The sequence below is a fragment of the Rhinolophus ferrumequinum genome, chromosome 14 (genome assembly GCF_004115265.2).
Source record: "Rhinolophus ferrumequinum isolate MPI-CBG mRhiFer1 chromosome 14, mRhiFer1_v1.p, whole genome shotgun sequence".
NCBI lineage: Eukaryota > Metazoa > Chordata > Mammalia > Chiroptera > Rhinolophidae > Rhinolophus > Rhinolophus ferrumequinum.
The window spans coordinates 5,317,112-5,330,593 of NC_046297.1; the positions used below are offsets into that span (position 1 = coordinate 5,317,112).

Below are 13,482 nucleotides of genomic sequence, written 5' to 3' on the forward strand. Positions count from 1 at the left end.
ATACACTGAACCTATGAGATACAAATAATATCTGAGAGATCAGGAGAATGTTAATTTCATACTTCGAGGAAATAGAAAGGATTTTTAGTTTGTTTTGGTTATTGCATTATCATTCTACTTTTATGAAACCTGGTTGACTCGGACTGGTGAGCACTGTTTCTCAAACAGAGTTACTTTAAGTTCATCAATATAGGTATGTTTACATTACTGGTCAGTTTTGGCTGTTTGTTGCTGTAGAGAACATCTTCCCTCCTGGTTAGTTGGGGCTTTTATTCTTTCCAGCCAAGCAAGTAGGACAGAAAGTCCAGTGTTCTCTCCCAAGTTACATTTTCCTGCTTTTCATCTCTTTGGTAGATTGTAATATAGCTCGCCGCAATGCACGACCAATACAGACTGCAACTGCATTGCTTTTTAAATTTCCTTTTAAGAAAAATTTCAACAAACAGAACCCAGTTCTTTCAAAGCTGCTTAATTCAATATTTCTTCCGTGTTAGTCCTGAACTGAGAAAAAAACATTCATCCTAAAGACTGAATTTCATTTTCTTTTATTTGCTCTACTACTAAGCTTTTTTTTTTAACCAGGTTTTTGGTTGTAGAAGAGATGCATTTCTTTTCTCTCTGCCTTTGTGTGTTGGCTAGGCTTTCCTGAACCTTGTTAGATTTTTTTAAACTGAGGAAATGTCTACATTTTCTTTAAAGCTGAATTCTCCTACGCAGTGCAATACATTGTGACCTCATGAAGATTTAAACTGTATTAATGCTTTCAGATAAAGCTCCTCTTGTCATTATTTCACATTTGGGAAAGTAGGAGTATATTTTATCATCTGTATTCTATAGCCGATAAATGTGAAAAATTCCAGAGTATTTTTATATGTAGGTTGTTAGCAGCAGCGTCTAATTTGAAAAAGGACTCAACTTAAAAATGTAAGCACATACTTCTATTAACGTGTCTGCAGTTATGTGCTAAGTATAATTTCTAATTTATGTACCAGACATGTATATGAATTGATATTTTGGACACAAAGCAAAAGAGTTAAAATACTCTTTTATATTGGTAGTCAAGTCTCCTCCCTTAAGTGTTTGTACAATCAGGTGCCAGATGAATGAAGAATGCTTATCTGATTTCTCAGGATATCTTTCTTATTCCAATAATTAGATTCTGCTAGCATCTTATAGATGTTTTTGATTGGTACCTGGGACACTATTGATTGAAAAGGTGTCACTTTCATGAACGACGGGGGCGGCAATAATACTAGATTCTAAGTGCCCACACCCTTTCCCACTGTATACTAATCACCCAAGGAACATTCTGTTCGGACTGTCGGACTCCAGTACTTTCCTGGTGCTTGTCCTCTAATGGGTGGAGGGGAGGAAGGCTAAACTGAGCACCCGGAGTGATACCATGCAAGAAAAATCTAGCCGAAGGAAGGGTGTTGAAAATGGAAGGAGGTGAGCAGGCGAGTGGCAGGCAGGGGGGAAGGAGATGGGAGACAGGCTATGTAACAGCCAGGTGGTGAGGGCTCTGGATGAAGCTGATGGTTTAGTAAGATTGTGTTATTAGAACGAGAGGCTCTGTGTGTGTGTGTGTGTGGGGGGGGGGAGCGTATGTGATACAGTCCCCCTTTTCCTGCTCTTCGAGAGACCTCATCTTAGACTTCTACTTTCAAACGCTTCTGGAATCACTTTTATTTCTACTGAATGTGACACACCTTGTTGATGAGCCTTACTGGGTAGGCAAGAAAGGTTAGTTTTATTGAAGTTATATGTGCATTTTAAGTAGAGTGAGATATGGAATATGACGGAGAAACAAAAGATGGGAAATAAATGCAAGAGAAATGTACTTTAAATTCTTGCATTACCCAGAATTCGTCTTGCAGATACACTGTATTGGCAGTTGTGTGTAAGTTATTATCAGTTCTCCTTCTACCACAAAGAATCACTGAGTAGGGATCATTTCCTAATATCAAGTCCTTTCTCGGAGATTTATTGTTAACATGTAGAAATTCACAAAATATAAGAATTTATTGCAACATATACAAATATCAAATCAGGATGTCACATGGCTGAGACTAACACATGTCAGTTATATCTTACTAAAAATGATTCAGATGTTTGCTTTAAATTGATATTTTATTTAGTATTTTCATCATTCATCTAAGGTGTCTGGAAAGGGGATTAATATTTTTGATTACGAAGTGCTGAACATTCAGTTGATTACTTAATCCTCTTAGCAACTGTGATTTAGGTGGTATTTTCTCCCTTTTCATAACTGAGAAAATTGTGGTATAGAAATGATAATTTGCTCAGGGATTATCAGATGGTAAACAGGGAAGAAGGGTAGCTCTCTCTTACCCGGCTCTCTCTTACCGGTAACTAACGTTCCCCGACCTGAGCATTTTTTGAGGAATTTATAGTACTGCTTTTAATTTTCATAGGATTTTGCATTCTTCGAGCTCCACAACAAGTTGTTTTTTATTATTACACAGAGGCTTTCCTTTTTGTTTTTGAATTTGGAGGCAGCTTTATCCCAAGGTTTCAGCACACCTGACCATGTGGCCCTGGGTTGCTTTGCCTACGGTGGGCCTAGTACAGCTGCTTGGCGGCAGGCTCAGAGGGCAGAGAGTGTCAAGGAGGGACTGGCCAGGACACCCATGGAACCAGAAGAAAAATTTGTACTGAGTTTTACCTCTGGCTTGTCTACCTGCTTACGTTTCCTGTGTCTCTCTGCTGAGGCACCCTCCTTTGCCCAGCAATTCTCTCAGCCTGGTGGCTGTCATCTTGGGCCGCCACACACTGCCTTCCCTTAAAGGTGAGGTTGGGGAAACATTGGTGGGGACTACCTATAACAAAACGTTGGGTGAGTTAGTTGCTGCTTCTCAGCCAATGTTCATTTCATGCAAAGAATTTGAAAGAAGAACCTTAAGTTGGACCTAAGCACAAGCCCTTTTAAAGTATCAGACGCTGTTTGTTGTCTGAGCAATTTTATTCAACTTTTATTTCAGTTTTTATTGTTTAGGAAGTATTTTTCAAAAAGCAAATAACTCAGTTTCTGACTGTGCTCCTTGCTCCCTGTTTGTTACTCATTCTAAGTAAATGCATGTGCTGTGGTGTTTTCATGAGTAAAAAAAAATATTCAGTCACTCTAACGACAATTAAAAATGCAACCGTTTGTTTTTATAGTGCTTAACAGATGCAAATCACTTTCACATTGTTTCATTTTAAAACGGAGTAACACATATATGCCCATCTCACAGGGATTATATGAAGATTAAAAAGGATGGGACAGGTGAATATTTTCTAAGGACTACAAGGTCCAGTATAGATAGATCATGCTAATTTTTCTCTTGGATGTTTTCCTGTTGAATGTTTGTCTGTTCTTTTTTTAATTATAAAAGAAAAATTAGGTGTGAAGTAAAATGAAAAGATGATTTTTTAAGTGACAGGAGTCTTGGATCATGTAATTTGTGCATCCAAAGATGAGACTTGACCCTGGCAATGTTTTGTGTGTTTGAATAATGATAACGAGACAATCTGGCACTTCTCAGACAAAGCTATCAGACTTAAATAACAAGAACAGATATTAGTGTTGGGAATAAAAAAAGCACTATGCAATGGTAAAGACAATTACATTCTGAAGCATGGTTCCAAGAGAGGCTGCAGTAACTCCAGCCTCTGTTCCACTGCCTGAGCTGGTTGGTGCCCCCCCCCCCCCCCCGCCCCGACCCCACAGTCCTGAGATTCTCTGGTCTCAGTTTTGCAACATCCAGTATAAGTTGAGTTTTATTATGGGAGTTATTATAGGTTTCTATCCACTAGGAAGCCCAAGTCGAACGATTTGTCGTTAGGTTTACTATGAGCAGTTTTGCTGAATGGAAATTACACTTTATAGCTGCAGTTCATAGGGAAAAAATCTTCCAAAACAGGGAGTAGAAGGCTAATTAAAATTTAAACTTTTAAGTGCTCTCTTGTACAAGTATTTGTGGGACTAAGGTTTAAATGAATTTCATCTGTTTCTTTTAATGCTGATATAAAGGCATACCACTAAGATTGACAGATGCAATTACTAATAATCTGTTGTTATATTAATTACTTGTACTGATGAATAGTGCACAAACTCTGACATCTAAAAGTGCAGTTCTTCCAGAAGATTAAGTGCTAAATAAGCCCTCTTACAAGTATTGCTTTTGCAATGATTTTGGTTAAAAAAAGTCAGTTCCAGAAAATATTGATATGTTTTTCATACTATCATAGAACCGTAATTATTCTGATCACAAAAACAAATTTTTGGGATCTTGTAATTTTTCACAGAATTAAATATTTTAATCTGGCAATCAACAAAATTATAAATGAGAACAATCTTAAAATTTTTGTTATGGTTTCAGGGTATAATGTATGGCTTCTTAAGTACAATTCCTAGAGAGCTGTATTTCCAGATGACTCGCAGAGTGACGGCTGAAATGCATTAATTAACCTTTACATTCACATAAAACTGTTTTGTGAGAATGAATGTACACAAAAGGTTATCTTTAATCATGGCTAATAAAAATGGGTTATATAAACACAGGTTTTACTACTGCGAATGTCTCCTTGACAAATGACAGGCCATGATTCCTTTATTAAAAGATAATTAAAAATGTTTCACAAGGGAGTCAGAGCCTTCCCACAGATCTCTCCTGCCTGCCTGCTTTTGAGGCAGTAAGATGAAGTCTTGAAGTAGTATCTAACGATTATGTGAAATGTGGATGCCTGAGCCGTGTATTTCTTTTAGTTCTAGATATATTTTATGAAACAAAATATGAAAATTAAATATCTGGGGTCTTTGGAAGGAGTTAAGGATCCATTCTGAAACGCGTTAACCATGATGAAACTAATTAGAGTAAGTCTATACACGCGCGCACGCGCGCGCACACACACACGGTGCCAAAAAATGTATACACATTTTAAGAAAGGAAAAATCTGTATTAATATATACCGATAACAAAAGATGAATACAAGTCACGTTTGACTTCTGCAATTACAAGAGGTGCTCAAAGTGGTTACCATAAGCATCCAGACCCTTCTGATTACGGCGAACTACTACTGCTTGAGCAACTTGGACCAAATGTCCACACTGGAACCCCCTGTTACTCTCTCAGCTGAGCCTTTGGAGAGCTATGTGCTCCATACATTATAACCCCCAAGGTCTTGTAGCCCTCTTTCCCCAAAGCCTAAATCATGAGAATTCTTTTAATAAGTCCCAGGTTAGCTATTAAAACTAGTCACCAATTTGAAGGTATTTTCTCTGCAAGGTGACTCTGTGCTCAGAAGGGATAAGACCATCTCAGGTCTGTTAAACAAAATGCCTGCATCACACGTTTGACCTCCGCTCTGGGAACACCTACACCTGTAACGGACAGATATAGGAGTATCTGGAACTGGTTAAAGATGCAGATTCTGGAGCCCGATGGCCTGGACTCAAAATCTGGATCTGACTGTGTGACCTTGGCAAGTCACTTGACCTCTGTGACAGTTTCCTCATTTGTAATAGTACCTGTGTTTTAGGCTTATTGGGTGATTAACATAGCAAATACGTGTGTGTAAAGTGCTTAGTGCCTAGCATGTTATGTAAGGGTTAAATCAGTCAATGAGCGTCCCTTTGTACAGACATTCTGAAATTTTCGCCTATGCCAGAAAAAGTATTCTTGAAAGAAAGCAGTGAGTGTCACAGGAAGATTGTTGATTAAAGGACCAGTCAAGAAATTTTTTTGGCTCAGTCTCCAAGGTCCTCATGATTGGATTTTTGTTATCTCCAAACCAGGTACACATAGAACCACAACAGACTGCCAGCATTAAACGTCTAAAACACAGGTTACTTTTGTAATGCTGTTTTAGCATGTCGTTGTCTTTTTAAAAAAGGTACCAGGAGTTACACAATTAAAAGTTTCCTAGCTTTTGAGAGGCCCTGAAATGAAGTTGACAGCAACAACCGAGGAATGGATACTGAGGCGTAATCCAACTTCATGTAGAATAACAGCACATCCTCCCAACTCTGTGGCCAGTATTATCTGGGACTCCCGTGTTTCCCGAAAACAAGACCTAGCCAGACCATCAGCTCTAATGCGTCTTTTGGAGCAAAAATTAATAGAAGACCCGGGTCTTATATTAAAATAAAACTGGGTCTTATATTAATTTTTGCTCCAAAAGACGCATGAGAGCTGATGGTCTGGCTAGGTCTTATTTTCTGGGAAACGGTATGATTTTAGTGCCCGATTTGGGAAATGGAGTATTTCTAATTTGAGGTATTTCATACGTAGCATCATTTTTGCAGGATAGCATTTACAGAAATGTGGTAATGTGTGCATGGTCACCCACCCACAGCATGGGAGGACTAACATAAGATATTTTCAAGACCCATTTTTTCCTTTTGAGTTGACTTCCTTAGAAAGTATCAAAAAATGGAATTCCTTTACTGGCTTAAGTAAGCAGAAAAGTCACACACATAATCTGTTTTCAGGTATATAGTTGTACTTAATAAATTATTATTAATTTCCTCATGTGGTATCTAGAAGGAAATTCCCTCACAAAAATTTGGTAAGTAATGAGTCTGGGATATATTAAAAGGCAACTTTAGTGCTGTTCAGTCCTCTGTTTTAATTTCTTCAGTATGTGGAGTATTTGCAGTGAATTAGCTGTGTGGTAACTGAGATTACAGACTTGCATATTATCCCACAACTAAAAAGTTCTAAGTCTAACACTTTGTTCTGCGCATTGTTTTGTATATCACAGTAAGCTAGTGATACGATTTATCAACCCTCAATTGTGCCACAAGCCACAGTCCTGTGCTCTTGGACACACACGTGTGCTTGCATGCAAACACAGCCAAATTCTCATTTTCAGCATTTCTCTTGAAGGTCTTTTGCTGTGTCCTATGTCCTGCAATAGGAATCTGTTTCTAAAAATCCAACTGAGAAAGAGTGATGGCACAAAACACGTAACTCCAAAGGAATAAAATCCCTAAGTGTATGCCAGTGGAAGGGAAATATTTTGTAAAGTTTGCCATGGATTTGAAAATGTTAACACACAATACCAGAGCTCGTCATGGGAGGAACATGCATATCATAATTTTATATTTCTAAAACTGACATGTTTGGTGTTTGGAATCAGGGAGGTTGTTAGGAGACCAGAATGTCTCAATTCGACCTACCTATCAGAATTTACATTGTAATGAAAATCACAGGTAATTCATATGCACGTTAAAGTTTGTGGAACACAGTTATATGAAACTTTTAAAAGTTTGTGGAACACAGTTATATGAAATTTTTAAATATTTTACAGATGCATCATGGTTACATGAAATAGTAGAGAACAAGAATTCCCTACCAATCCAAACATGAAAAGAATCCACTTTTGATGATCCTAAAAATTAGTTTAATCCTGTTTCTGGTACCCCCTCACTCAGTATCACATTGTATCTACCTGTCTTACCTGCTAGCCCACAAGCTCCCTGAATGTGGACACTGACATTTAGGTGTGTTCAACATCAAACATGTTGTAAACAAATAAGTAAACAATGTTCTGTTTCATTTAGTCCTTTATTTAAACATTAAAATATTCTGTTCCTAAGTAATTGTGCTATTACTACAGACTATGTTCTACTATTCATCCACTAAAAAACTAAAAAAGAAAAAACAACTCCGTAAATGATATTACAACAACAATGTGATGAAACTAGAAAGTAAAATTGTAAGAGAATATATAATTAACTAGATGCACAACCCTTTTTGTCCACTAGGGTAAAGCATGGCATTAACTTATCAAATAAGCAACTGAATAAGCAGATTAAAAAAAAAATTCATTAAAAACTATAGTAGTATTTGAAACTGGGTTTAAATCAATCATCTACCTCTTTAGAGAATTTGATTGCCCTCTAGTGGGGGAAAAAGTTAATACAGACTCCAAGGTTTCCAACGGAGATAACCAGGAAAGGGAGGGAGCCAGCCTCCATTCTGGAAACATCTGGGTCATGGGCTAATTTGTTATTTTCCCCTTGTCTGGCAGATTTCTTGCGTTTTTCTTACAGGTCACAGATCCGTGACCACAGAATAATGTGTTTTCGCAAGACCAAAAGGGAAATTGGTGTGAGCTGCAGTTAGCTATCAGCAGCTTGGGGTTGGGGGTGGGGCTGGGGGTGGGGTGGCCACGCCCAAAGCAGGTAGCCGCCTGCTCGGAGGCCAGCTGCATCCTGCCTTGTGTAGGCAAGGAGCTACTGGGATGGAGCAATCCTGTTCAGTTGGAGTGAGAAACAATGGTGATGGATGAATCAGGAATTTTTAAAAATATGCTTTGGGTTCATCAATGAGAAATAATTCCACCCATTAAATATGGAATCGATTCATCTTCCATTTAATTTTTAATAATACAGATTTAACTTAAAACTCTCATTGATAGCAACTACTAGTGCACAGACTTAAGGAACTATTTTCCTCCTAGGGAGGAAAACTATTTTATTGTGTGACCCGAATTTATGGGCATTTCTTGAATCTGAGTGAAATGTAGCCTCCTGCAGCATTTTCATCACCGAGGACAAGCTATTTGATGGGAGACATATTGCGCCAAATGATCAAATGCTTATTCCCAGCCTAGCCATTAGTAATTAAAAAAAAAAAAAACAACTCCAAATTAAGTGAAATTGTTTTTAATGGAACAGATAAAACCCTGCTAAAAATGTTACTGACTAAGGGATGAAGCAGTTGGTCTAACAATAAAAATATCCCTGTCCCCTTTAGACTAGAATAATACACTGCATATCTGTAAATCACATCACAAAACCATTGTGAATTTTGACTAAACAAAATTGTAGATTTTAGTATTACAAACCATCCAGTCTTATTTATTTTAACACGCATAATCAAGAACCACCAGTGTATTAATTTATACCATCACACTAGCCATCTGCTTGGGGCTACACTGGGTCACATAATGCTTTTTGCAGGTTCAGCTTACTCACTTGGCATGAAAAAAATACATACATATGTGATTAATTGGTAAGCTACAGCTGTGTCAGTTTTATCCTGAAATCCTGACCAAATCCTGATCTTCTCACTTTTGTCCATCCATTTAGAAGGTGCCCACCTCCTTAGAGAAGGTAATGGGAAATGTTCTATGCACCTAGTGCAACCATGCTGAATGCAGTAATTGTTGAATGAATCAGGAAAAAGTACCCGCCCTGGTCATTAATTGATTATCCTCTGCAACTGGAATGATTTCAAAATCCATTACTTTCCTATTGCTGAGGTTGTGCTCCTTTTCATGATTTGCAAATGCAGCTTATTTATGGCAGAAAGGACCCTTGCATTTGTCGTAGTTGGGGTGGGATTTTGGGTGGCTACCATTTAACGAGCTGTGTTTCTGTGTAGAATTGAGACCATATCACGAATCAGCAGTTGGAAGCACAGGTTTCAGGGGAAAAAAGTTAAAATATTGTAAATAACCTATTTTTATGTATTTATGGATATAACCTTATAAAATACACGCTGAAGATCGTAGCTCAATTACATTTTCACCCATTGTACCCACATAGCCTCTGTGGAGAATTTTCCAGCAATCTTGAGCACACAAGCCCTGCCCTATCAGGCACCTGCACATATATCCAACCCATGTGAACATGCGTAATCTGGACAAAACCGAAAATATATTTGCTTTATAACGTAAAATGAGCACCGGAGACAGAATTCTTTGCGGGGGGCAGGAGAGGAAGGAGTAGGAGAAAGAAGAGTGAAACAAGGGTTAATCCTTAACCAGACGCAATCATTCAAACCTTTTGAACAAATAAGGTCCCTGAGTCATGGAATAGTAATGATGATAGTGATCTGAAATACCAGTAACAGTGATCATGATGATGGTGGTGAGTTTGTAGCCGTCCGGCTGCCGCAGAAACCTCTCGGTGCGGGAGCAGAGCGCAGGGCCAGATCTCCCCACCCCCCATTCTCAGAACATTTCTGGAATTGCGGGTGAACCGTGAATTGTGGGAAGCGGCGGGTAGCTTAGGACACTGCGCAGAAACCTGTCTCCTGGGCTGCACCCGCGGGGGCGGGCGCCCAGCTCCCGGGCGGGGAGCGCAGGGCGCAGGACCCGGAGCGCAGGGCGCGTGGGCTCTGCAGGGCTGGCGGCGCTCCATAGCCCGCTCGCGTGCGCCCCCAGCCAACCAGCGTTTGGTGGTCGGACCGGTTGAGAAGGGTGGGGCTGGGCTACATCCCGCTAGAAGAGCGACGGTGCTTCCTGGGGAGACTGCCCAAAGGGTCTCCATCCCGAGAACTGAGGGTGGGCTGTGGGTTGGGCTGCGGGAATGTAGGTTCGAGCTCCACGGGCTGTTGGGAGCGTGAGGAGAAAAAAACCCTCCACGTACTCCCGGGCACAGGTCACCTCTGTGGTCTCGCAGCCGGCTGGGGTGGGGCTGCGCCTTTGTGTGGCCAGGCGGGGCTCCTGCCAGCCTTTCTGCAGAGCCACCCACTTAGCTGGCTGGGACGTAGAGTCACACAGGGTGGCTGGGCACGTCGAGGGGGTCCCGGGAGGTTCCGGACTGCAGGGCTGGAAAAGGGGCTCTGGGACTGCAGTCAACCCCTTTCCCCACCAAGTCTCGGAGCCCAAGATCTTCCCAGCTCCGAGCGCACGGAGGGTGGGGCAAGGGTGGAGCTGTCCAGAGCAAACCGAGGTTTCTTCCTTCTCCTCACCCTCACCGGGTCTGGGAGAGGGCTGCTTCCAGCCACTACCGGACCTGGGCCCCTCCCTGCCTGTCCAGCCCTGGGCCACCAAGCGCCGGAACAGGGGGCACTTGTGGCACAAGGCAGGTTGGAGACGGAGGCCTGGATGCGGAATCTAGTTCAGGCTCTGTGTCTCCACTGTCTGCCGAGATCTGTGCTCTAGGCTGAGCCTATGAAAATTGCCGATATTTGGCCCTGTCTGACCTACAAAATGGATATTTCACGTGGCTCAATTTAAGACCTTGACCTCTTTTGGGTCTGTATTGTTATATATACACATATCTAGGTTCCAGAAGCTTTTTCTCACACCGACCAAATGAGTTCAAACAAGCCTTTATCTGCGCTTATGTCTAATCACCGTATGCAATATAGTTTTGAAAAGAAAAATGCTAGCTCACTTTTCCGTCCCTCTCACTCCAGTAAAACGGAACAACGAGGGGGGCAATGGGGTGCGGCAATGGTCAGGTGGCACTCTGAAGCCGAGGCTGTCGCTAAGTGCTAAGTGTGGGCCGTAGGGCTGGGTTCCCCCTCCCTTCTGGCTGGGCTCCTGGGGGTCGTGCAGGCGCTCCCCACCCGGCCCCCTTTCAGCTTGAAGAGGCTGCAGTCTGCTGGGGGGGGTGGGGCGCCGGCTCGGCTCTGCACAGGGTGGGGCTGTCTGCATTGTGCACCCAGCGCGGCAGGTGCCTCCCCCAGGACCCTGCGTCCTCACACAAAGAAACCCCACCCCAGCGCCAGCGCAACTGCTGTCCCTCCATCCCTCCCTCCCGGGCGCTGGTCCCCGCCCCTGCAGCTGCCCACCCGAGCGACTTCCTCTCGCCTTCCCCTCCCTTCCCTTAAAACAAAGAAGCGTAGCCCCCACCCCCGCCCTTAACCTCTCCGCACCGCGCCCCAGGACTAGCGGTTTCTCCGGCGAGACAATACCGTAAAATCTGCCCTGTTCTCCACCTGCCCGTGGTCTCCACCCATCTTTCAAGCCTAGATGGGACCGCTTTGACTTTGCATTTCTCCCCATTTCTCCTACCCCACTTCTCCATTTTCTTTTCTTCTTCTTTTTTTTAAACTGGAGAAGAAAATAAAATTACAAAGCACTTTCCAAAATTTCCCTTAATCCCATTTAAGGCAAACGGCAAAGGTAGCCGCCTCCCTCTACGATTGAACCTTAATTTTAGATACGGAAACATCATAAATTCCCTACCCTCGGGAAGGCAACTTACCTGCTTCTACTTTTAAAAATAAATTCTTGGCTTTAGATTTCCAAGGATTCCCCTTCGCTGCGCCCCCCAGATCCCTAAAGCTGCACCGTTTTTCCTGATCCCTGTTCCCGTCAGCGTCTTTTTCTCTATTAAATATCTCCGACTGCCTTGCCAGCTCTAAGAGAGGAGGTGGGGATGGGCGCCAGGTGAAGCCGAGGGAGAGCGAGGCGCGCCGCCTTACCCATTGCTGTTTTAGCCATCGTGGGGAGGTGCAGACGCTGAGAGGTGGCGAGGTGCGCAGGGTCCAGCTACGGCAGCGGAGACAGCGAGAGAAGACTGAATAAGGCACTGAGTCTGCAGAGTGGGACTGTGCGAGAGAAAGAGCAAGAGGCAGGAGCCCATGAATAATTATCGCTCCGAAGCTCAAGCAGATTGGCTCCCAGGGTCCCCTGACATGACTCCCGCAGAGTCAGAATCTCCAAGCATTAAATATTGATTGGCCAGTGGTGCTGGAGTACAGAGTACCAGAATGCGGTTTGAAATGGAAATCAGTCCTTCCCTGGCAGCTCCCCCCGTTTTGGGGGCCTGATAGTACAGTCCAAGTAGAGTGGAGGCTTAGCCCAGAAGCCGCCTCTTTGGAGCTAAGAACCCGGCTCTGCCTACCTGGCAGCCAGGAGCCTTGACTTCTTTCACACGTTTCACTGCACAGATAGTCACAGAAAAGGGAAAGGGATTTCAGAGGCCTGAAGACTCTTCACAACATGCTGACTGTTGGAAACATCTGTCTAAACACTGTTTTTACTTGTTCTTCTTTTCTCTTTTGCCTTTGGCACTGTCATTGGTAGATTCTGGTCTCCCAGAGTGAACCCATGTCATCTGTGGTGGCAGCTCCCAGCAGCACTGCCTTCTGGTCTCCCAGCACGGCCGGACTCAGATGTCGCAGCCCTGTTGAGGATCCCTCAGCAGAGCAAGGCCTGATGTTTTCTAAGAAAACTTGTGGCGCAGAAGGAAGGGGTTGCCTGGGCTGCTTGGCAATAGGGACCAGTAGTTCTGGTCCACGTGGGGACCTCATGGAAGAGGATGAGAGTTAGCGCCTGGTCCTGTGTCCTGTCCATCTGCTAACAGGGCAGCACCAGGCGGACTGGTCACCCTGAGCATTGGAGGAGCCACAGGTGGGTAAATCCATGCTGCCCTGGAAATGTAGGATTCCATGGGCTGAAACCTGAGTGACCTTTCCGGGTCTCTAAGGAGAACCCTGTACACCGACAGCTTAGTGAAGATAAAAGACGTGATCTGGGACATGAGTTTTTTGCGATCCAGAGACTCCACTGATATAGGCCAAGGAACGACGTGTTCAAGTTTCCAGCTGAGCAATGTGTCATGTGATGGTCTCTGAGACCAGTCGCAAAAATGACTTTTCATTACGAAGGACGCACTTATTAGTTCATTCTTACTCAATTAATGTCATTCATTAATTCGTTGATTCTCACTTGACTCATAAATATTCGCTGAGTGCTTACCATGTGCTGAGCTCTGAGGATCCAGCAGTG

General features: G+C 42.8%; 1 protein-coding gene across 2 annotated transcripts in view; it reads right to left on the reverse strand.

Annotated features, from left to right (window-relative positions):
• The window catches only part of STMN2 (stathmin 2), a 44,846-nt gene extending 32,444 nt beyond the window's left edge, over window positions 1–12,402 (reverse strand). Inside the window, exon 1 of one of the 2 annotated variants that reach the window (XM_033126791.1) lies at window positions 12,174–12,402. In XM_033126791.1, the coding sequence (XP_032982682.1) occupies window positions 12,174–12,192 (19 nt within the window). In that variant the 5' untranslated portion in view covers window positions 12,193–12,402. Of the gene's footprint in view, window positions 1–11,953; window positions 12,074–12,173 lie in introns of those variants that run through there. The other variant, XM_033126792.1, reaches the window with a different exon arrangement.
• Window positions 12,403–13,482: the final 1,080 nt, after the last annotated feature.